General features: G+C 37.7%; 1 protein-coding gene across 3 annotated transcripts in view; it reads right to left on the reverse strand.

The window, feature by feature from the left end:
* The window catches only part of LOC585882 (oxysterol-binding protein-related protein 6), a 63,666-nt gene that overhangs the window by 22,071 nt on the left and 15,606 nt on the right, over positions 1-25,989 (reverse strand). The window contains exons 2-13 of one of the 3 annotated variants that reach the window (XM_030973799.1): positions 25,257-25,303; positions 16,772-16,975; positions 10,112-10,165; positions 9,597-9,722; positions 8,993-9,278; positions 8,444-8,541; positions 7,625-7,729; positions 6,190-6,343; positions 5,232-5,395; positions 4,004-4,135; positions 3,355-3,468; positions 1,327-1,402 (exon numbers count right to left, since the gene is read on the reverse strand). In XM_030973799.1, the coding sequence (XP_030829659.1) occupies positions 1,327-1,402; positions 3,355-3,468; positions 4,004-4,135; positions 5,232-5,395; positions 6,190-6,343; positions 7,625-7,729; positions 8,444-8,541; positions 8,993-9,278; positions 9,597-9,722; positions 10,112-10,165; positions 16,772-16,951 (1,489 nt within the window). In that variant the 5' untranslated portion in view covers positions 16,952-16,975; positions 25,257-25,303. The remainder of the gene's footprint in view (positions 1-1,326; positions 1,403-3,354; positions 3,469-4,003; positions 4,136-5,231; positions 5,396-6,189; positions 6,344-7,624; positions 7,730-8,443; positions 8,542-8,992; positions 9,279-9,596; positions 9,723-10,111; positions 10,166-16,771; positions 16,976-25,256; positions 25,304-25,989) is intronic. The other 2 variants (XM_030973798.1, XM_030973797.1) reach the window with 2 other exon arrangements.

The raw sequence follows: 25,989 nt of genomic DNA on the forward strand, positions 1-25,989 counted from the left end.
TTGATCCAACTTTTTAGATCAAGTATGAAATCTCGAAGAGAAGACTAATTAATCAAGAACATATTTTTGTTTGATTTCTCAACCCCCAGGACACACATGAATGCTCAACACCATTATAAAGCACATCAAAGCACTAACAAATCATAATATATATATTTTATCAGGAGAAACAAATCTTCTCAAAAATCAATATCCAAAGAAATTTCTTACAAATTTGGCAGAAATGAACTCAGGTCACCTGACATTTTTAAGAAGCTGCTCCTTTGCACCAAACATTAACAAACACAATGTGCAGTATGAACCCATTAATGTAAAGATTAATTACCTGTAGATTCTTAACCCTTACTGTACTGGGGGGGGGGCCTGGGAGGCCCCCCCCTCGACATTTTCGGAGATTGCGCCGCAACCGCTTGGAATTTTGAATTGTCGTTTCATGACTATTTTCCCTCAAGTCTTACGCACATTTTGATACCATTTTCGTCGAAATCAGATATACCTGTAAGGCGTTACATAACAATTAGTATGCGCATGTCATCAAAAAAAAAAAAAAAAATGAAAATCGCATCAAATTTGCATAAATTATCATTATTAATTACATTAAAATAACTTTTTTGTGTTAGAAAAGAAGTTTCATATGAATAATGAGTTTCAACATTCAAAAAGTGGAGTTTGACACGTTTTCGGTAAAATGCATAAAATTAGCGCATTTTGCATAATTAATTAGGCTAACGACAAAAATTTGCATATTCGGAAAAAACTAATTATACCATCTTGTTCCTTACGTAAATATCTACAAACATGCAAATTTTCGTGTTCATCGGACAATCGACGGCCGAGATCATAGGGGGGGGCCTCCCAGGCCCCCCCCCAGTCAGTGGGTGCTCAAAATAGCCCAGTACAGTAACGGTTAAGGCTCATCCATAGATGATGTGGTACACTGTGGCAAATTACCACACTTTTATATGACATGAGCATAATGGGTATCACATTTCTGTATGTTACAACACATAAATATGTGAGTACTTGTAGAACCTTTGTTGCACACAACTAATTCTTTTATCACGCACTTGACATTCACCACGCACTTGAAAAACAAACAAGTAAATCACCAAAAGACACATAGGGCAGGACAGTGGTTGTTATGGACTCCAAAGTACTATGTAGATAGCAGTAAAAACATTCAAACTACTGGAAAATATCATGAAATCCAAGAAAGCAGACTCGTATAATTGATGGCATGTATGATGCATCAAGAAATCCAGACACATAAACACTACAAGAGGGAGGCACTCTAGGGAGGGAGCAGAGGATGACAGTGATACTTACGAGCTCTGATGTCATCCTCCTCATAGTCTGCTCCATCGTCTTCTTCACTTGTCACTGAACTCTCAACCTCCTCCTCCTGAACAACAAAACAAGAGACAATCAATGGATAAACTAGATGGAATTCGACTGCACGCAGTCGAAAATGATGCCTCCTTCATAGAGCAATTTTACAAACCGAAACGGAAGAAATTTTTCAAATTCAAGTTCAATTGTAATCCATTAACATGTTCTCAGAATATCGTGATTACAAGCAATTTCTCATATACATATATGACCCTTTGATCTTTGACCTCATGACCCTAAAATCTACTCAGTTCATTGGCTCTGCAAGATGTCCTGAGTTAAATAGTAATCCATCTGTCGGTTCTAATGAGAATGCTTTCACAAGCTATTTTTGCATACATAATGAGCCCCATGACCTTTGATCTTATGAACCAAGAATCTACTCAGTTCATTGGCTCTGCAAGATTCATAAATGATCTAAGTTTGGCAGGAATCCATCAATCTGTTCTAATGATAATACGATCAAAAGCTATTTTTGCATACATAATGAGCCGCATTAAACCTTGACTTTTACCTCATGACCCCAAAATCTAAACAGTTCATCAGCTCTGCAAGTAACATACATGACCTAAGTTTGGCAGGAATCCATCAATCGGTTCTTGAGATAACGCGATCACAAGCTGTTTTTGCATACATAATGTGCGCTGTGACCTTTGACCTCGTGACCCCAAAATCTTATCAGTTCATCGGCTCTGCAAATAACATACATGACCTAAGTTTGGCAGAAATCCATCGATCGGTTCTTGAGATAACGCGATCACAAGCTGTTTTTGCATACATAATGAGCCCTGTGACCTTTGACCTTTGACCTCGTGACCCCAAAATCTAATCAGTTCATTGACTCTGCAAGATACATACATGACCAAAGTTTGGCAGGAATCCATTAAACGGTTCTTCAGACAACGCGATCACAAGCTGTTTTTGCATACATAATGAGCCCTGTGACCTTTGACCTTTGACCTCGTGACCCCAAAATCTAATCAGTTCATCGGCTCTGCAAGATACATACATGACCAAAGTTTGGCAGGAATTCATTTATCGGTTCTTCAGATAACGCGATCACGAGAACGGGACGTACGTACGTACAGACGTACGGACGGAGGCACAACCGAAAACATAATGCCTCCGGCTACTTCGTAACGGAGGCATAAAAATATGGTGCCTGATTTATAATTCAGCTTGTACAGGGATCCTTAAAATGAATTCCAACGTATGTAACTAGGCGTTGTGGCGTGTGCCTGTTATCCAGCTAACAGTGGAGGTTACAAACTGATTCAGCAGAGGACGCAGGTTCGAAACTGAGTCACGTCTTACGGATGGTGACGTCGGTTCCCAGACGTAAATAATCATATCTGATTGACACAAATCTGTAAAAACCCAATACACACACACACACACACACACACACACGCAAAATTCAGGATGAATTTAAAGCCTCAAACTACATTTCCATTATAGTATCAAAGAAATTATTGGTTTAGGCCTAAAAAAAAAAATGTTTTATTGCCCTTTGCGACCGACCCAAAAATCTTGAAATCTAACGGTCGGCTTTTTAAAAAAATAGAGAATTTTTTTTTTGAGCATTCAAAACTGAGAGAGATCAGCCCAAAGAGGGAGAAAAAAAAGAAAGAAAAAAGTATTAAAAAAAAGAAAAAAAATCTGACCGACTGACTAATGTTTGACACTTAAAGGGCAATACACATCTTTGCTTTAGGCCTTATCTACAAACCATTCGCATGTAAATTATGTTCACTAAATTTTGACATGGAGTACCAAAAAAAGAATGAAGGTACAAAAGAACTCTGTAAATGATCATTACTCCACAGGAACAGCAGACTTTTGTTATCAATGTCTTTGAAATGACTGCCTAACATACTGTAAGTGTTGGTGTAAAGTCCTGTAAATTCACTTCATGATGATGGTAAATGCACTTCATGATGATGGTAAACAAACTTAAATGATTACCTCTGATGATGAAGAAGCGCTTGAAGCAAGGTACTCCTGAGCATCAAAGAATTCTACAATGGACTCTGAGCGTGATAATCTATCATCTGATAGCTGTGGTGTGAGTGGTGAGTGCTGTAAAACAAACAAAAAACAGGATTTAGTGAAGTCCTCTCCCATTCTTAAGAAGCCTACTGATGTCAAGCAAATCATGTATAGAATTTTGCTAAAAGAGGAAGTGACAAGGAACTACATGTATTTAAAAGTCATATTTTAATTGATCAATCATCTGGCTAAATTAAAGAGAATATACATGTATCTCATAGAAAAAAAACTCTAATCTGTGCATATATATATATATATATATATACATTCTTTAATTCCCTGATACAATTTATCTTTAGTAGTGTCCAATGTGTATCAAGATTTGAAAATGTCTTTGGTTCATTTATTACCTTTCTACCGAGCAATGACTACTGCATGTTGTGATTGTTAGTAAGTTGTTACTTGTAACTCTTTGTCCCCTCCATACATGTTTATTCCTTAATATATATCATCCCAATCTCCTTCCCCTCCTCCTCTCATCAGTATCATCCTCCTAATCTCCTCAAACAATCTATCCCCCACCCTTCTCTTCCCTTTTCTCCATGCATGTACACACATATCTCACCCCCATGTCTCTGACCTGTAGAGGTAGTGTCATATCAAGGTCAGGTTTAGATGCTATAGGTGTGAACGTCATGGAAGCCTCTTCACATATTCTGGAAAGACGGTCGCGCATTTCTTCATTCTGCACTTTGAGCTGTAAAATAAGAACAAGATCAAAGGGAAAAGGTAAGTACCCATGAAATATAATGGTTCTGTGCCCCTTTCATAGCAGATGCATGAAACATACCTTTTATATTGATTCCTTTAATATAAAACTACAGAAAATATGAATTTAGAGTAGATTGACTTGAATATACTGTACTCTTATGTTTATTGGTTTCTACACTCATTCACAAACGATTAACTCTCCCTCTTGTGGTGATGGTGGTGGTTATTTTACCTGACTGCTAAGAAAGCATAAATGCTTGTAAGTAAGCAACCAGACGGCCGACGGCTTTAGGTCCTCTCCGAGGGACCTGTTAATGAGGATTACCAAATGGTACTAGGGCATCAACTTGGTTTCAAACCCGGGTCACCGGATCACGAGACCACTGCTCTACCAACTGAGCTATCTATCCCTTTTAGGTCAACTTGTCATTATTTGTCAAATTATCATTACTCTTGATTGATACACGTATGACTTTAGACTAGAAGACTTCATATCACTGAACTAACTTGAATTTATTGATCACCAGTCTGGAAAACAAACATTTGATCTCCATTGGTATATACATGACAAATACCCCTTGATCCCAATCACTAAATGAGTGATTTGATTTGATTTGATTTATTGATTTCTATATCATATGTCAAACAAACATACTTTAAACATACCTAATGACATAGTGACTGGCAAATTCAATCATTCAACTTGATGGATCAGTGCTTTTAAGGGTTTAGTTTTAATACATGGTAGTTTTAGTAAAGATTTGTCAGGACACCTATAAACAAAACATTTTTAAAGAAAGCAGCAAAGAATAGCTATTTAGTTTTTGTCCCATGTTCAAGGGTGAAAGTGAGCACTACAAAAAAAAAAGGGTTTTTTTTTTTTACTCAACCAACCCCACCCTGAGTTGTTTTTTTAAAGAATTCAGGGGGGGAAATGGCATTTGACAAAATAGGAAAAAATAGGAAAAATAAGGAAAAAATCAGGAGAAAAAAGAAAAAAAATCAGGGGAAAAAATAATTAGGAAACTGATTTAAAATCGGGTATTTATCAGGCCTGCATGTTTCAAGAAATAGAACTTCACCTTGTGCATTGTATCTTGCATGATAGCGATCTGTCTTGACTGTCCTAACGCAGATCCAAGCGTAGATCCTAACATGTGGGACTGCAGCTGTGTGTCTGCTACCTGCTTGCATTTATCAGATTGAACAGTCAACCAATGGAGGGCGCTCTTCAAGTTTCTATGAACTGGAAAAGAGAGAGAGACCGTACAAATCATGAGACAATGTAACTCTTTCATATCTTAAAGGGACTTGGTAACATTGTTCAGAAATCGTAAGACATGTAGCTCTTTCTATCTTAAAGGGACTTGGTAACATTGTTCAGATGAGAGAAAATGGTGCTAAGGTAGTGACTTCAATGCTAGATGTACAATTAATTCTGTGAATTGGAATAGGGACCGACCGGACAAATCATAAGACAATGTAGCTCTTTCTATCTTGTGATGGCATAGATAAGTGAGCAATAATGTTGTGGTCCTCTCTTTACTGTGAAAGGGATGATGGATGGGTGGAGAGATTAACTAATCACTGGCACCGTGAGGGAGGGCTGTGATATTATTTGAATCTTTCATCATGGGTGATTACCACACAGGCAATAAGGTCAACAAGCCATAAATGATAGATAATTTTAAGCAAGGAACTGTTAAAAGACTGAAATAGAGGTTTTCATGCAAGGAGCTTAAATGGAATGTACACATGCAGATGACAAGCTAATGAAATAGAAATACATGTACATGTACATATATGATATTAAAAGGCAACCTTCAAAAGCATATGTTATGAATCTCTCAAGGCAAAATTAGGAGTACAGTATAAATTATATAATTCTTCATAGCCTTTTTTTTAGAAATGTAGAGGAAAATAAAGCTAACAACATTATGCAGCAGGTCATACTATTAAAGAGAAAACATTCCTGCACAATATGAATGATTTAGAGCTATTATATGGAAGAGGTTTGGTTATGAAGATGATGATAGTTACCTTGATTGGCTGTTTCTAAGAAATCATCTCTGTTCTTCTGATCTACCTCTCTTGTATTTGAGATGCTTGAGGTATATGACCTGATGCTGACTGTGTCCTCATCCACCACTAACCCTGTACCAGGTATCACGGATGATGGATGACTGTTGGGCCTCTGCAAGAAAGAAAATTATGTTGGAGCAAAGTTAAACCAGAGCCAATCTATACACAGAGTTTGGACAATTTGGTTTCAGATGGTTTTATTTTGTTTTGTGCTTCATATTGTAAAGTCAAACCGGGTTGGCCAAACTCTCCTAATCAATGGCCCTTTTATCATTATTACTATGAATGGATGACTGTTCAGGCGTCTATAACATATGGGGTATCATAATAACATTAACTTTATTATTATGATTATGATTATGAATAGGCAACTGTTGGAACACTATTCATGGGACAGTATTTTTATTGGAGCAACCTTATGAATATGATTTTAATAACTATGACTATGAATTGAATACCTGTCTTGCAATGTTATCAAGAGGACTATGTTACATAAATTTGTCTAGACAGAAAAACAGTACAGAGATATTTGACATGTACTGTTTAGAAAGAGGACACTGTTATAAGAATGCACAGGTATTACTTGTGCTACAGCCAGTATCTATTTTCAGATATCATTCATCAAACTGGATGAAAAAAAGAGAAAGGAAGGCAACATGAATTGTGGATGACTAAGCAGTGTAATAAGAGCTACAGGAAGAGAAAATTGACAAACAAGTTTTTATTTTAAAACAGAAATGTAAAGTGACCAAGGAAATGAAATGAAAACATGATCAAAAGGGGAGGAAAATCAAGAAAGGGATAGTATACAAATATACACTGCCTTGAGAGGTTCTGGTTAAAACTATGCGCAAGAGGTGACTCCAATAGTACTATTTGCTGAGGGGCGCAGCCCCGAAGCTAATGATACTTTTGGAGTCACCGAGGCCCATAGTTTAACCAGTACCTCGAAAAGAAGGCATGGTATATTTGTTTTATATCCTGCATCAAAAAATTTTTTTTTTTTTTTAATAAAAATTTAAAAAAAACATTTTTGGGAAGAAAAAAATGTCGAACAAAAAAATGTCAATTTTTATCTAAAAAGATTCAAAATATTTTGTTTTCATTAAATTAAGACTTGAACAAAAAAATTGATTCAATTAAAAAAAAAAAAAGTCACATTTTTTTTTCTTCAACTCCCAAATAGTAAACCAAAATAGTACTCTCATATAGTACTTTCTAAAAATAGGTCAAATATTTTGGGTCATGTGACAAGCTCTCAACCAATCAAAAGCCAACAAATTTTTGATGCAGGATATAAAGAAGTTTTATTTTTTGTTTAAGACTACACTTTTCGTTATATCTGAAGACTTATTCCCTGTCCTACTTTTGTAGAAGATAATATTTCACTGACCGATTTGATATCATGTACTTGTGGGTCACTAGGTGTTTTTCTCCTCATCTTCTTGAGTGATTTACGAGCTTTTGATTTCTTGTGTCCTGATACTGGATCATCAACCTGAAAAAATAGATGGTCAGAATCAGAAGAAATAGTAAAAACATAGTATTATCACAGACAGTGCAGAACATTGCAATCTCCAATTTGAAATCAAGATGCATTGGTTCTGTAGATGAGTGATTAAAGCACTATGTATCTCCTTCTTCATTTCTTGTGTGATTTATGTGCTTTGGGTTTCTTGCATCATCAGTCTAAAGTCATAATCATCCCAAAGTAATAAAATATGTAGGTATTATCAGACATTGAGCAGATTATATTGATTCCTAAAGTTTCACACCATCCAGATGAATTTCTTTCACATTTCAAGTACATAAGATTGTAATGGCCACTATCTAGAGTGTCACATTTACCGGTAATGACAAAAATGGATGAATATTTTAAAGAGATTGTACAGATACAACAAAACTCTATGTTACACTGTACATAATTTTATAAGGCCATATGTAATATTTGGATCTTATTCTACTTCACTTCAAAGTTGGAATTAATACAATTAAAGGTAATCAAAACCATGTAGGACTTCAATTTCAATAATAGTGCTTTATATATTCAGGGATCGACACTTAAAAGGTGCCCAGGACACAAAGTCGCCAAAATCTTAGTCCGGACCCAACAATTCTCAAACTTTTTGATAGGGCTCAAGCGTACAGACTCTAAAAAGTTCAATCCAGACCCTCTACCACACAGTTAGTGTGGAGCCCTGGATAGACTTACCTCAAAATTGCCGTCTGCATAGGAAGGTAGTTCTATATTCAAGAGCTCTTGCAGGATATTAGACAGACTCACGATACTAACTTCAGCATCACTAAGCTCTGTGATAAAGAGACAAACACGATATAATCAATTATGTAAAGTCATCTGCTCAGGTGATAAAACAACTATGACATGCTATTATCCAAGTTTGTATCCTTCAACCCTTGTGCTTGTTTGTAAAAAGGCATCTCCATGTTCTGTTTCTTGACTTGAGATACAAAATATGAATATACAGTTATTGAATAAATATACGTTAATTGCAATGAGAGTTCTCTTTGGTATAACCATCTACAGGAACAAAGCATTAAATTTAAGCCTAAACTATCATCAGGTTTGCCTCAGCTGATAGTTTCCAGTTACGCTTTGATATGAGATCGCTACAGGATTGGTTGAGAAATGGCATCCTATGCAGGGGGATTTCCCTTTTGATTATCTAAGGGGATTTCCCTTTTGATTATCTACATACAAACTCTGTGCTTTCATACAAACAATATATGAAAGCTAGCATACCTTTATAGCATTTATCAAGATCCAGGCTCTCATTCTTAAACCCGAATGAAGAGCCCATCATGGAAGTACCAAGTCTGGCCTTGGAGTACTGTTTGCGTAGACTCTGTCTGCGTCTCTCTAGTGTTATTGCTTTGAGTGTGAGTTCACTGGTAGGTGTGGAGGTGGGCGGGGCTTCAGGGCTCAGGGGTTTGGCAAGGGTGGGGGAGTGTAAGCTCTGCTGTTTCTTGTATAGCTGATGGTGCTGAAGATGCTTCCTCCAATCACAGAACTCATCAAAGGAACTTGCCTGCAGAGAAGAGGTCATAAAGGAATTTAGTGTGTGCTCTTTTATCAATGACAAAGAATGTGATCATATGGTTAGAATGATAAATTAATTCAATTTTTAATGTATTTTACATTGAATTTTAATGGAAAAATAAATGAAACGAAATGAAGTCTACGGAAGGTGCTAATTGAGAAAAGAAATACATTTCGAAATGTCCAAACAAGTCCAGTCACCACACGTCTTCGACATAGACTATCTGAACCATTTATCATTGTCAAATGGTTGATATGCACCTAGTCCTCTTTTATTTTCTTTACAGAATAATTACTGAATATTTACCTTAAGATGATAAACAAAATCTTCTGTATCGATATCAATTCTTCTTGAGTTCTTGTGTTCTTCTCTCTCAGTGGCTATCACAGCTAATGCTGTGTCTACTGTACCGTGTATCTTGCCTTTCTGTAACTGTGAATCGATAGAAGAAAAGAATACATTTGATTGTTAACCTGTTCAATTCCAGTAGTTAGGATTCAATTAATATATGTGTAAAGTGTGGCATACATAAATTTAGGGAGGAAAGCGTAAGACAGGTCTGTCTTTTGAATTAACATCAATCACCAAGTCAAGAGCGAAACCACCTCATTTATGCTGACTAACTTAACAGTCTCCAGATTAATTCTTGTTGCTGTGTCTGTACTTGTACTTCAGCTCAGTTCACTTCAGTTTATATTTGCACATACATACTTGAAATATGATAAATTTATGATTCAAGTCAATTAAATTTAAATCAATTGAGACAATTACAAACTAGACACTCCTAGCTGATGAATATCAATGGTATACATTAGTCTTACCTCATTAGGACTCTTGCCATAGGTTAGCATGGCCTTCTCCAATACAAAATATCTCTGAAAAATAAAGAGAAACATGATTGATTAGTGAAATGTTAGTACTTCTGCTCTCTGTGATTTTTTTTGCAAGGTCTACTGTTGGGTTGCTGCTGGTTATCAAATTGTACATTCAGTCTTTACGTTTTGAGATGAAATAAGAAATAAGATAAAAAAGAAAGGGAAATGTGGATAGAACAAGAAAAACCATTAAAAATCAATACAGCAAATATACTACATTTCAATGACTGTAAAACAACGAAAGACAGCATGAGTAATGAGTTTCTTACTGTACTTCTAAAATATTCTTTGGCATTTTATTGGAAATTAGACACTATTAGCCTTAATAGATGATAACAAATTTATAGGAAACTCTTATAAATAAACATTGTTTAAAGAAATGAGAGAATGTCTGCATATTTGAGGATTTTCGGAAGAGGGAAGAGACACGTCATTGGTTTTTTTTTATCTTACAACCAATGGATTTGGTTGAGTATTGGTCATTTACATTAATGTTCAGGGTCAAATTGAGGTATCCTCAATGTTTGTGGTTAACATTTGATCTTGTTTAATGTGAGTAAATTGGTAATCCAACTAAATCTCTTTTCCTGGAAACTGGTTATTTACACTTAGGAAGTATCCTGTCTAGATTCTCATTACATGACATATCCGGTAGAGTGTACTGTCAGGAAAGCCCATATCAGTCAGATCTACAGAATTGTTACCATTAAAATATAGAGTAAACACTAAACCCTTTAACAGTATAATGACTACATGTGCATAGCACAAACATGAATGTCTCTGAGGGATATACTGGTACTGGATTATGCAAATCAGGGCAAGGGATCCTGCAAATTACGCTTTCAGTGTAAAGATGGCATTTCTGTTTGTTATATTTTGCTGGTAAAAATAACTCATGATGCATGATAGACATTTCAAAATCTTGTAAACCAGCCAGGTTATCTAGAAATACAATTTCATCAACCAAACTCATGATAAGCTTTTAATAACATGCATTCAGTGTTGGGTTCATGTCAAGTTTCAAAGAAAAGATGCCAGTTATATTTGTAAAATTTCAGACAAAAAAGTTTTATATTTGATATAGCCTGTAATTAGGGGAAACTCATTTTGTATCACCAAACTAATGCATGTAAATCATTAAAAGTTTCTTAACAAATATGTATCTACATTGTACAAGGTCTGGTTGACTGCGTAACAGTAAGCACTTTTATGAATAGATTTCTATGTGGAGGGCACTATAGGCTTTAGTTTAGAGTCAATACAGCACTGACTGTGTGGACTGATAAATGTTAGTATTTGTTTTCTTCACTGCCTTAAGCCAGAGACACAGGTTATATTCTGCTATGGTGTAAAGGTAATTCAGCATGGATGCTTGAGTGCTGGCCATGGGGCTTGATTGAATCAAACCCGTTAACTCAATCCCACCTCTGCCATCTAAAATGATTGCCCCAGACCATAGCTCAATCAATCCCTAGGCTGTGACGATCGACTGCTACCTGTCAATAACAGACATTCCTTTGACTTGTGTTTGGAAGGCAGTTGATAATATCCAATTATTTTACTGAATAAATATAACCTTGATATGTCAAACAAGTACATGTGCAGGTGCTTGTATTAACTGACAGTGTCATTTTGATAATGTAGAAACTTATTTTCATTGTTTGATCATACATGTACATACATAACCTAGATATTAAATACATTTTCTACTGTGGATATCATGATATAAAAAGATATTTCCAAACACAAATAACTAGCAAGGAAGTGGGAGAGAGAAGGAAAATTTACCATGGTAAACTAGTTCTCCGACAACCCTGCATTCACATTGACAATGAATTGTAATATAATCAACTTAATATGATTAAATTTCCAATGTGAGTTTAAAAGTAGTTATCTAAAAGACTTTTTGTGACGCTGAGCGTCTAGACGACCCATCAACAAATCAAATATCTAAGAGAATATATAATAAAATGTAACTGGCTACATGAATGTAGGTCTGGATTAATGTATGCTTGACGTGAGACTGGGACGCATTCCTTAACACAAAAGAGATTTACACTGCAAGCAAAAAACATTGGTTTTTCTCACATTCCAGAGATTTGTCAGAAGTGCAATGACCTACAAACACAACAAAAATCTTAAATTGAAAACCAAGAATAAGCAAAAAACAGATATTGTTATTGTTTTTTTATAGTAATAAACGGTAGTTTTAAAAAAGCTGGTCTTTCAAATTGGTTTTTCAGCAATCTAAATGGGCCTAGAATCACTCATCCCTATCTCCAGGAGTAATCTAATTCTCCACCAGCATTGAGCAACACAATCCATTTAATCCAAGGTCAGACATGATATCTTCACTTTAATACCTCGACTACTCCTCCATTCCATATCTCTGTACTCTACCACCTTGTGTCAGTTTTGCACTGCAAGCCATCCTCAGCCCTACATACAGGCAAGCTCCTGAATGTGCTAGGAATTCTACCCCTCCTATTCCCTTCCATCCCCCCTCCCCTTCCATCCCCTCCCCTCTCTTCCCCTACCCTCCCCACCCATCCCCTTTTCTCCCATAAACCTCCCTTCCCCTCCCCCTTCCATCTCCTCTCCTTCCATCTTTTCCCCTCCCCTACCTTGCCCTCCCGTTCCCTTCTATCCCCACCCCTTCCATTGCTCACATCCCCTTCCATCTCCTCCCATTCCATTCCTTCCATCCCCTCCCCTTCTATCCACCTCCTCCTTTTCCCTACCCTACCTACCTCTCCTCCTCTTCCATCTTTTCTCCTACTCTCCTCTACCCTACCTACCCCTCCTCCTCTTCCATCTTTTCTCCTACTCTCCTCTACCCTACCTACCCCTCCTCCTCTTCCCCTACTCTCCCCTACCCTACCTACCCCTCCTCCTCTTCCATCTTTTCTCCTACTCTCCTCTACCCTACCTACCCCTCCTCCTCTTCCATCTTTTCTCCTACTCTCCCCTACCCTACCTTCCCCTCCTCCTCTTCCATCTTTTCTCCTACTCTCCTCTACCCTACCTACCCCTCCTCCTCTTCCCCTACTCTCCTCTACCCTACCTACCCCTCCTCCTCTTCCATCTTTTCTCCTACTCTCCTCTACCCTACCTACCCCTCCTCCTCTTCCATCTTTTCTCCTACTCTCCTCTACCCTACCTTCCCCTCCTCCTCTTCCATCTTTTCTCCTACTCTCCTCTACCCTACCTTCCCCTCCTCCTCTTCCATCTTTTCTCCTACTCTCCTCTACCCTACCTTCCCCTCCTCCTCTTCCATCTTTTCTCCTACTCTCCTCTACCCTACCTACCTCTCCTCCTCTTCCATCTTTTCTCCTACTCTCCTCTACCCTACCTACCCCTCCTCCTCTTCCATCTTTTCTCCTACTCTCCCCTACCCTACCTTCCCCTCCTCCTCTTCCATCTTTTCTCCTACTCTCCTCTACCCTACCTACCCCTCCTCCTCTTCCCCTACTCTCCTCTACCCTACCTACCCCTCCTCCTCTTCCATCTTTTCTCCTACTCTCCTCTACCCTACCTACCCCTCCTCCTCTTCCATCTTTTCTCCTACTCTCCTCTACCCTACCTTCCCCTCCTCCTCTTCCATCTTTTCTCCTACTCTCCTCTACCCTACCTTCCCCTCCTCCTCTTCCATCTTTTCTCCTACTCTCCTCTACCCTACCTTCCCCTCCTCCTCTTCCATCTTTTCTCCTACTCTCCTCTACCCTACCTACCTCTCCTCCTCTTCCATCTTTTCTCCTACTCTCCTCTACCCTACCTTCCCCTCCTCCTCTTCCATCTTTTCTCCTACTCTCCTCTACCCTACCTTCCCCTCCTCCTCTTCCATCTTTTCTCCTACTCTCCTCTACCCTACCTACCCCTCCTCCTCTTTCATCTTTTCTCCTACTCTCCTCTACCCTACCTACCTCTCCTCCTCTTCCATCTTTTCTCCTACTCTCCTCTACCCTACCTTCCCCTCCTCCTCTTCCATCTTTTCTCCTACTCTCCTCTACCCTACCTACCTCTCCTCCTCTTCCATCTTTTCTCCTACTCTCCTCTACCCTACCTACCTCTCCTCCTCTTCCATCTTTTCTCCTACTCTCCTCTACCCTACCTACCCCTCCTCCTCTTCCATCTTTTCTCCTACTCTCCCCTACCCTACCTTCCCCTCCTCCTCTTCCATCTTTTCTCCTACTCTCCTCTACCCTACCTACCCCTCCTCCTCTTCCCCTACTCTCCTCTACCCTACCTACCCCTCCTCCTCTTCCATCTTTTCTCCTACTCTCCTCTACCCTACCTACCCCTCCTCCTCTTCCATCTTTTCTCCTACTCTCCTCTACCCTACCTTCCCCTCCTCCTCTTCCATCTTTTCTCCTACTCTCCTCTACCCTACCTTCCCCTCCTCCTCTTCCATCTTTTCTCCTACTCTCCTCTACCCTACCTTCCCCTCCTCCTCTTCCATCTTTTCTCCTACTCTCCTCTACCCTACCTACCTCTCCTCCTCTTCCATCTTTTCTCCTACTCTCCTCTACCCTACCTTCCCCTCCTCCTCTTCCATCTTTTCTCCTACTCTCCTCTACCCTACCTTCCCCTCCTCCTCTTCCATCTTTTCTCCTACTCTCCTCTACCCTACCTACCCCTCCTCCTCTTTCATCTTTTCTCCTACTCTCCTCTACCCTACCTACCTCTCCTCCTCTTCCATCTTTTCTCCTACTCTCCTCTACCCTACCTTCCCCTCCTCCTCTTCCATCTTTTCTCCTACTCTCCTCTACCCTACCTACCTCTCCTCCTCTTCCATCTTTTCTCCTACTCTCCTCTACCCTACCTACCCCTCCTCCTCTTTCATCTTTTCTCCTACTCTCCTCTACCCTACCTACCCCTCCTCCTCTTCCATCTTTTCTCCTACTCTCCTCTACCCTACCTACCCCTCCTCCTCTTTCATCTTTTCTCCTACTCTCCTCTACCCTACCTACCTCTCCTCCTCTTCCATCTTTTCTCCTACTCTCCTCTACCCTACCTACCCCTCCTCCTCTTCCCCTACTCTCCCCTACCCTACCCTACCCCTCCCCTTCTATCCATCTCCTCCTCTCCCCTACCCTACCTACCCCTCCTCCTCTATCCATCTCCTCCTCTCCCCTACCCTACCTACCCCTCCCCTTCTATCCATCTCCTCCCGTTCACTATTCCCCTACCCTTCTATCCCATTCCATTCCCTTCCATCCCATTCTTTTCCATCTCCTCCCCTTCCACCTCTCCTCTCCCCTACTCTCCTTTCCACTCCCCTTCCACCACCTCCCATCCCCTTCCTCTAATTCCCTTCCTCCCCTCCCCTCCCCTCCCCTCCCCTCCCCTCCCCTTCCTCCCCTCCCCTTTCATCCCCTTTATCTCTCCCATCCTCTCCTTTCATTTCTCTTTCAGTAGACACGTAATCAAGTTCAGCAAATCCGATTTTTCATGCACCAAATAATTCTAATTGGAACACTGGATTAGAAATGTTCTTCAAATGCAAGCCATTGCCATGGGTAATATTTTTCAAGGGGATATTGAATTACATGAACATTGGGGATACAAATTCCCAAGCAAAATTGTTTGCAAAACTCCATAGTAAAATGTATGTGGCTCCACTTTATAACTGCCATAAAAGAGGCTTTTCTAAAAGATTTCCTTTCCCTAGATGTACTACACTTTCAACTCCTGGGCCCTCTAATTGTGGATGGTGGTGGAAGCTCACAAGAAATAGAACAACGTCTTGTCATGGCTACATCATCTACCAAAAGCCTTACTGACATCTGGGAAGACAGAGGGATCTAAAGGAACACCAAGAACACCAAGATTCATATGATGAATGCTTTGGTCTTTCCAATCGCTACATAAGGGTCACAGACGTAAGCTCTTGGAGCAACACCTAAAAAGAGAATCTATGCTTTTGAAATGAGGTGTTGGAGGAGGATGCTGAGGATATCCTGGAAGGTTCATAAATCAAATGATTTTGTCAAGAACCAAATTGGAGCGAAGGTCACCCTATGCCAGCAGATAGATAGGAACAAGTCTAGGAGAGAAGGTGACAACCTGGAGAAGATCATTACCCTGTGCCATGTTGAGGGTCAAAGAAAACGTGGTAGGCCTAAAGTTTGACGGGCTGACGGATAAAAGAGATGCCCAGGATGTAGGTTGTTGGGACGTCATCATCAATAGGGTCACAAAGGGTCAGTCGTGACTTGTAAGGTGACAACGATGACGATGTACTGTACAGTCACTACACCTGATTTGTTTTTCTTTTATACTTCTGATATAATCTATTGTCATTTGAAAGCCAACAAGCTGTTAAATCTATGCACAGTTACATGTACATGTACATTGTTGAACATTGTTCTGTATTTTAGCAGACATAAACTCAGTTAAAGACAATCAAGTTTATAAATCCATGGTAATAAGAGAGAGCAGCATTTATTTCAAATCTAAAAGACTACTAATGCATTTGAGTTATGAAAATGGCCACAAGTCTAATAATTGTTTAGATCTTTGAGTCCAAGCTCTTTTTCTAACTCTAAATCAGTAGTTACGGACGGAGGCACATCATACAATGTTGAGCTCTGTTAATACACTCACCCTATGCCAACCCTTGAGTGGCCTCTTACGTCTCTTGAGCAGATAGCCCTCAATCTTGCCTGGTTCCTGGACTAGATCCTGGTCTGTCTCAACCTTGAGAGGTTCTAACTTCATAGTCTTGCCTCCATCCATAGTCTTGCCTCCGTCCAGGTCCGCCATCCCACTCTCACCTGTATCCATGTTCAGAGATAATCTCACGTCTTCCTATAAGAGTAGAAATAAAACAACCAAAAAGTTATGAACTGATGTGATGCCTAAATCTACTGTACATGTATGTAGTACTTAGGGTGAAAGCATTGAAGTTGCTAGATAGAGCGTTTCATTAAACATGTTGCTGTGTTTGTTGCAATGTGCACAATGTTCATCCGATGAAGAGCAATTACTTTAATATCAAATTCCTAAATGTATGACCATAAAGCCACATGTATCATATATACATATAGCCATACTGTCACCAACATAGCTCCATGGAACACATTGAGGAGTGTCTTGCAATCATCTAGCATCAGTGATCTCCATTCAACCACTTACAACAAAGTTGCTTGCAACTTGGCTTTCATACACTTTGCCACGAATCCATCATTCACTGATATTCACTTGAAAAAGAACAATTCCAGGCCAATAACTATCAAATTATTATGCATAGATCTACTCAATATATAATTAGCTCTCATGGAATGAAAGGGTAAAAACTCATGCATTTACATTCACAACCTCACACATGAATGTGTACAGGTTGAACTGAGGAATGTCCCCAATTACAGATCAGTGTGGGCAAAGTAATAAGAAGTTGATTGGATTCGTGCAAAGGGCAACATACTTATGAGATGTGCATAATGTACATGGGAGTGGGGAATATGTATTAACAAAATCAAACAGGCCCCTATATGAAATTAGAGGTTACAGATTTGAAATAACTCGTTAGGAAAGTGGGTAACACTGTGTTGACTGCGACACCTTTTAGCTGAGTCAATTCTCAAAAAAGAAAATACACCTTTCGGAACCTGTCTACTAATATTGTACATGAATTCATTGTTAACTTCACAGGCATCTATAGTGTCCTTGCATTGTATCCAAAAGAAGAACTATACCCTTTCCTTATTTTTTACTTTACTGCCAAGCATTCAGTAGCGAATTTCATGCCTGCAGCTTTGACCAATTAGACTAGTCTTGATATGCAGTATAACGCTTGTTCGATAATTCGATAAGTAACAAATAAAGTTTTACTGAGTTAGCAAAAACAAATTTTGAACCCATTGCCTACAAACACCAGATGGATCCTGTATCAAGTCTACAGGAATGAGAAATTCAGCCATGAATGGTTTAATATTCCAACTGTCTGACTTTCTTTCTAATCTAGATTTGATGTGGCTAATACGTTACCATCTACTAGAGATCAGTTATTTGCTAAAGATGGCAGGCATGAATAGGTAAACAAAATGATGTAGATTTGCAAGCATTATTACAAGAATAAATAACTTTTCTACTTCACTAATGATACATGTACATGTTGCTCTTTTAACATTTCTATTTCATAAACGAAACGAAACAATCAAAGATAGGATAGCTACATGTATAAAGGAAAGTACCAGACATTATTGTATGTCAATTCATATTTAAGCGAGTACAATTTACAAGATTTTTACAGAATGTACTACTAAATTTTGTTTACATAATAATTGTTTCCCTCTTACAATGTATTTGCATTCTACTCTAATGTATAGACAGCTGTACATACGCTCTTATACTTTATTTGTTATTGCATGTCAGTTTACCAGAAGGTTGCATAATCTATAAGTGACATGTGTACACTCCATATCACTTCCAGAAACGAGCAGATACAGATACAGATGAAGAATGCATTATGCGTTTGAGGAAGAGACATACAGTGTAGTGAGTGAGGGAGCATGTGATTCATGGCATTACCATATCCATTTTTTCTTCCAGGATACTTTCCCACAATGTGATCTTTGCCTAAGCATTGCATCTCATATTACAAGTAGAAATGCAGGACTGTGGCATTTCAAAATCTGCTGGTATGGCTTAAAACCACTATTTCTTTTTAAAGAAGTAGGAAACCTCAAAGAAAATCACTGCGCATTCATGGGATTTCATTGCATACCAAATGAAGACTACATCTCATATAAGCTGCAGTCTAATCTCATCTAAGCTTAAAAAATTAAAGGTGTAATTCCTGCTGCCTTTGATTAATCCTTTCTTCATATCCTGTATCAAGTAATATTTCAATTGATAAAAGTTTATCATTTTTTGCTGTTCTGTCTCTGAAAACGGCTACATATATATTCCATTCCAATCTGCTTTTATTTATCATTACTATTCACTTATTCAAGCATGCATTTCTATTCTCTAATCATGTTTTATCTATTACCTTGTTAATTTCAAAGTGATCATCTTTTTCTACATGTCCGAGGAATCATTTTATACATGCATCTAGTCGTATTAACAAACTCTAGGTTCATTTAAATCTAATCTAATCTAATCTGATTGGAAAATACTTGTACATGTAGGTCTACACACTCTTATAAAACCTTGTAACCTAATGCTATTCTTCTCTTCCTGTTCCTCCCTTCTTCACAATGCATACATGCATATAGGCATACCCCCCCCCCTTTATGTTGTAGTAAGTGATTTGTTATTTTTTGTAGCGTCTTTAATGTATTATGTTACAGGGTCAGCTAATCACAAGGCTTGTTCCTTTCTTGCTGTCCCTCTCATACTTAAGCCAAATGTATACTTTGTTATTAATTTTTCTTGTGAATTTTACCCTTTGTATCATGTTGATTTATGAATGTTCGCATGTGTTTTCTGGATTTTTATGAGCAAATAAATTGAAATTGAATTGAAATTGAATGCACCCTGGAATACCTGTGGTTTCATTAGATACAGGGCACAATATGCATGAGTGGTTTTAGTAGTACCTTATCATAATCAACATTGTCATTGTCACAATCTTGAACATCATCATCATCATCATCATCATCACCACTATCATCACCATCATCATCATCATCACTATTACCATCATCATCATCATCATCATCACCATCATCATCATCATCATCATCATCATCATCATCATCATCATCATCATCATCATCATCATCATCATCATCATCATCATCATCATCATCATCATCATCATCATCATCATCATCATCCTCATTATCATCATCATCATCATCATCATCATCATCATCATCATCATCATAACTTTTTTTGCACCCCTACAGTACACACATGTGCATGTATCTCCCTTTACATGTACATGTATGTATCCTGAGACCTGCCCCCTCCCCCGTATCCCTCCTTGGTGCTCCGATACCAATGATGAATGTTTGGATTCTGTCACCATGGTGACCCTCATCCTTTGAGTAAACATGGTTTCTAAAGGCTGCTGATGACATTCCTAGACTGCTCCTCTTGGAGTGAAGATGATCATCCATGATCTATCACTCCACTCATCACTCAATCAAGCTAAATATCATCATCAGATTATATGAGGAACTAGTCCAGCACCTTCAATTTACAACTGATCAACTATTACATTCCCAATCCTTTCTGAAAGCCAGAAGGGCCTTAAAGGTAAAGACCAGTATTGGAAACGCCCCAATTTCAAAAAATGAAATGGAAGCTCTCATTACTAATCATGTGAAAGAATATGTTTTGACTAATACATGATGATAAAAAATTTGCTGGGAAACCGCCTACTAATTCATATATTTGGTAAATTTGTTTCTCTCATGGACTGTGAGAGATATAGGGTAGTCCCATATACATATTTCTGTGTATAGTGCTTGTAACTTTATGAAGAATGGGCCAAATTTCTTATCATTTTGATGATTCCAGAACCTTGAAGATGCTAGATGCTAGATGATCAACCTTTTCTGATCGATTCCACAACGTTTCTTTCACAATGCAATCGCATGACCATAACAGGTCTTTACCTTTAACTTTATTTCAAATATGAGTCACACCATTCTGGCACTCGGTAGACAAATTCCAGTTTCCATTTTCATTTCTATGGAACTGTTACTTTTTGGATAATATAATATGAAAACCGTTAGGCAAACACAAATTTGATTTCCATTTCCAATCATAAATATCTTGATAATCACACAGGCGATCGGCTTGTAAAAGTCGTGGGGTTCCTGACTGACCTAAAGGTTTATAATTATCATTGCAGCGTGACCTAAATCCAAGATTTTATTTCAGAATCTGAGACAAAGTTACCGGATCCCTGTAAGAATGATGCTAATGAAATCCTGCTTTGCTATCATTGTGATTATTTAATTCACTCATTCTTAAAAATCTACCAAAATCTTTTCTTTCTTGCACATCCTGCAGCAGGTTCTATCATATGTGTATTACAAAAATAATAAGTGTTCAAGTCTAGCTATTGCTTAATAACAGGATGTTCAATGTTGCAGCCTATCAACAAAGACAAAGTCTTAATTGATGGCTCTGGATAAAGCTATTAAAACTTGCCCTTGGGACAATGAAAACAACTATCAAAAGCAAATATATGTGAGCTGCACATTAATGCTGCAATTAGTGAAGTATCTCAAGTGATAGTATCAATTTCATGATGAATGTCTACTTGAGCATGAAGTCAGGTTTATTGTTAGAATGTCCTAGCCCCCCCCCCCCCCCCCCCCCAACACAGTCCCTGCTTTCCACATGCCATGACTACATCATTCAAATGAATATACACATGTACAGTGTTGTATTAACACAGGCAAATTATTACAGGAGTTTTGCATACATAGTAACTCCACCCCATTAGCATTGAATGGCCTGTACAAAAAAAATACAGCTACAATGTATACTGCTATAGCATTATACATTAATTTTATAGATTTATCTGATCTGAATGTCATTTGATAAAATATCAATTAACAAAATGTTGTATAATGAAACAGATGTTTGAGCACCATTTTCGTAACAAAAAAATCAATAAAGAATCTTGGTCCCGTCCCGTCTCGTCTGAGTTTTGTACTGTACAAAGACTGTAAAACTGGGCAGGGCTCCTCATCAGTGTGTATTGATGAGGAGCCAGCTGTCGTGTTAACTGACCCCTTCAAAACAATGTCGTTATCCATCGTATGCCCCTTTCACTATATAATAATATTTTTAATGTTTCCTTACATGTACATGTATACAATATTCATATAAATTTCCTCTATAAGCTATAAATTAAATACAAGCTTATTATCATGTCATGCTCTCACTAATCATGTGAATCAAGGCATGAACAGCCAGGCATACATGTAGAGAACCAACTGCTGAGAAATATCAAATCCAACACAGGGAGTTATTGGCTGCCACAATTTGAGCTAGGGTCCTGTCTGGAAGTGTTTTGATGAAGCAATGTTATAAAGGCTGTACAAAAACAGAATATCATTTTCTACTGATGTACACATGTACATTTATCATTGATTTCTGAGACTAATACAAAATAGCAATAACATAATTGTCTGGTTTATCTGTTTTCACCCTATTCAGCTTGTTAGAATGGTAGCAGTAGTCCAGGGAAAAATATACTTAAACAAATTCGGGGGCTACTTTTCAAGCTTGCTTGCATGAAAATAACACTCATTATTTTGTTTTGCATTGAACTCAATGCAGTGTGGGGGGGGGGGCTCTTTTATGACTTTCGGGGGCTCTTTTTGGCATTTCGGGGGCTAATTCGCCCGGAGCCCCCGTGTATTTTTTTCCCTGAGCAGTACGCTTTAAATATGATGAAAACTGTTATTAATATATAAGCAGAAGCAAAATTATTAATACATTAACAATTCTAATCTGAGTGAAAGTGAAATGGAAAATACATGCACGTTTGTAATTGGAAAGATAAAAACTAATGAAAATATACATTATGCATTTGATGACCACATGCAAGCAATGAGATAAAGTATGTACATGAATCAGTAGCTAAATTCATTAGGCATGTAATGACAAGACAACATAATATAAGGCCCATGCAAATTGTAAGCAAAGATGGAGTCAGGTCTAAGTTTTTCATAACTCTTTTTTTTCTGTTGGCTTTTAATAAGAGCTCATGATGATTTGGGCAGATTTCATGAATATAACATTATTCATGAACAAGGGCTTGAAATATATTACTCAGAATTGTATTTTAATTGATAATGACACAAAAGACTCATTCGAGCTAACCAGTGGAACATGATCATTTTCAATATTTGTGCACCAGATTTGCACAGAATACATTCAGTCACTCAAGAATCTATTAGCTTTCTGTTGACATAACAAAATAAAAATATCTTTAAGTGAAAGATGCACAACAAGCATGACCATGCAAATATACTTTGGAAAATAAAAAGTGCACATGACCAAGATATATTATACTAAACTAGTAGGCCTACTCTGGTGAAGCGACTTGAATGTACAATTTAATGTTACATATCGAGGGGTCAGTGACACAAAGACGTTACTCCATTTTGGCCATTTTGAGAAAAGTGGTTTATGTGTCACTGAGCACTTGGGCCTTAATAAGGAGTTAAGTCTGTTTCACTAGCCATTGACTTCAATTGGGGTGTTGGTTGGAGTTAAGTCTTTTTGTTTCCTGGAAAGCCCACTTTTTTTTCTGAACATTTTGATATCAAATACTCATTTTGGCAAAATATGGAGTTACGTCTTTGTGTCACCGAACCCTTGATATACAGTACAGTATACACAGTTATGTGAAGTTTTGTTTGTATTTCAGGATGCTGGTGGGGCACATACATGTACACACAAATGTCATAAAAACAATGTGGTAGTGCAGCAGGGGAAATTAATTCATAGAGGTGAAGGGGCACTTGCTCTATGAATATGAGTCAGATACATGTAGCTAGGGGGCAATAGTTCTGCATGTACATGTCTAGAGGGAAGATGTCAAGAGGGAAGATGTCAAGAGGGTACATTTTCAGAGATGGTTTACATTTACAATGTATGATGTCTCAGAATCACTGTCAGGACACCTCAACTTCCAATAGACCCGTTTAATAATTCTATGACAATTTGTTTATAAAGTTTCTCTTCACAACAGAAAAGCTTGGTAGAGGCTTGCCCAACATAGCAACATCTAATGTATGCAAAGTGGATTTAATCCATAGAGATACTATTGTGCAATGTGCATAGTAGGGGAATCAAATATATGTGCTCCATAACAAAGGGTTCAGTAGAGAAAGTGAGAAACAAGTATGAACTAAAAATTAACAAATTTATTTCCCATGACCATGCATGATGTTATGAACAGTACTTTAATACAACATGCACATAAATGTTTTTTAAATATTTATTCTCAAGTTTTTAAATACAAATATTTAGAAAAAACTACACGTAAATAAAAATGAAATATAATATTATCATTTCAAATTCATATATGGAGATTTACTTTATCTTGACTTTGGATGTTACTATGATGTTGCAATCACAATATAATTATACAAATGTAGCTACTCTGAATTTGTATTCACCGTTTCACTTACAGTATATGCATACATATATAGATGTACACATACATTTACATATACAGTACAGTACATGTGTTTATGAATGATATTCAATTGAGTTTTCCATTGAAAAAGAGCCAATAAATTAAGTCACTTGATGAAATACAAATTCCCATTACGACTTGTCTATCAGCTGTCTACATTCTATACAATCAATAATGGGTCTCAATTGGCATGAAATGTAATTTGCATCTTAAAGCCCCTCTGAAGTGTTGGGAGCCCCAAAATTTGATGGCAAAATTTCACTGAAGTTGTATCATAATGTGAAAGAGGGATGTCATTTAAGACACACTTCTGCAAAGATCCCCCCCCCCCCAAAAAAAAAAAAAAAAAAAAATCAAAAATCAAAAATCAAAAATCAAAAATTGGGTTTTCTGAACATTGTAGGCAGAAAACCAAACTTGTGTAAATTCTTTCATCAATATTCAACTTCAAACACATTTGTTTTGAAAATCCTTAGAGATGTGTCTTAAATGACGTCCTCTTTCATATTATGATACAATTGAGTGAAATTTTGCCATCAAATTTTTGGCGAATTTGGGTCTTCCAACACTTTAGAGGGGCTTTAAATTGAATCTACATACACATGTACATGTACAGTATGAGAATATAATACACAATACATAATACATTTTTAATGCAGTGCTCTTTCTAAATGGGCATCAGCAGTTCCGTATAATGATATGCTGCAAGGTTCTTTGTCGGATGAGTGAATTTGGGAATTAAATGGCTGTATTTTTTGTCAAGCTAAATGAATATTGTCAGCAGATACATAAATGTAGCATCGATGATAAATGGTTCGCTAAGCTACATTTACATACATGTACATTACAAGTGATAACAAACACATATCATGCAATAAATACACTTTTGAAGCAGAAATGAAGTGAGCATTTCAAGCATTCCATATTGAGTGTGAAGGCGGTGGATAAAAATGAGTTTCATGAACTTACCTAGTCAATGTTTTTAATCTCTTTCTTCTTACAGTATTCTAAGATTCCTTCATTCAAAACGGACATAAAGATAGAGTGATAGGTTAGCGATGGAAACAGCTTTACATGGAATGGTGCATGGGATATAGAAGTTTTTTATGATACCACTAAGTTCTTATAATGGATCCTGAAAATGTTAATGCTTCACAAAATATACCGTATTCGGAATCGCTTTACGAAATGAATCAGTATGATTTACATGTATCATCTTTTTCCATGTTTGTTTGTTTGCTTCTCAGTATGGAATCATTCAAATGTATAATTAGGCTGGGAAATAATTCATCACAAACTGCAGATATACATGTAAGGCACACTTTTTGAGCTTGCATTTATTCATAAGGTTACTGATTGATTCATTGAAAGAAATGTAAAGCCAATGTGATGTGAGATCAAGCATACAATTTATCTGTCAAGAGCCAGAAGGGCTTTAACTCTGATACTTTGTCACAGAGTTAACGCCCTTCTGGCTAATTAGCAGACAAAATACAGACAGGTTCACTCAGCATGACAGTAGGGACTTTTAGATTTGCATGTCAACATAGTGGACTGCTACGTGCGACGTCCTTTTAAGGCACACGTAGCAGTCCACTAGGGCAAATCTAAAAGTCCCTATTGATGACATTGAAGCCATGGCATCATGTCTTGTTGAAACCTTTGAATTTAAAAAAAATATAAAAGGTAATAAGGAATTAGC

Source organism: Strongylocentrotus purpuratus, unplaced genomic scaffold (assembly GCF_000002235.5).
Source record: "Strongylocentrotus purpuratus isolate Spur 01 unplaced genomic scaffold, Spur_5.0 spur5_scaffold_7, whole genome shotgun sequence".
NCBI classification, from domain to species: Eukaryota; Metazoa; Echinodermata; class Echinoidea; order Camarodonta; family Strongylocentrotidae; genus Strongylocentrotus; species Strongylocentrotus purpuratus.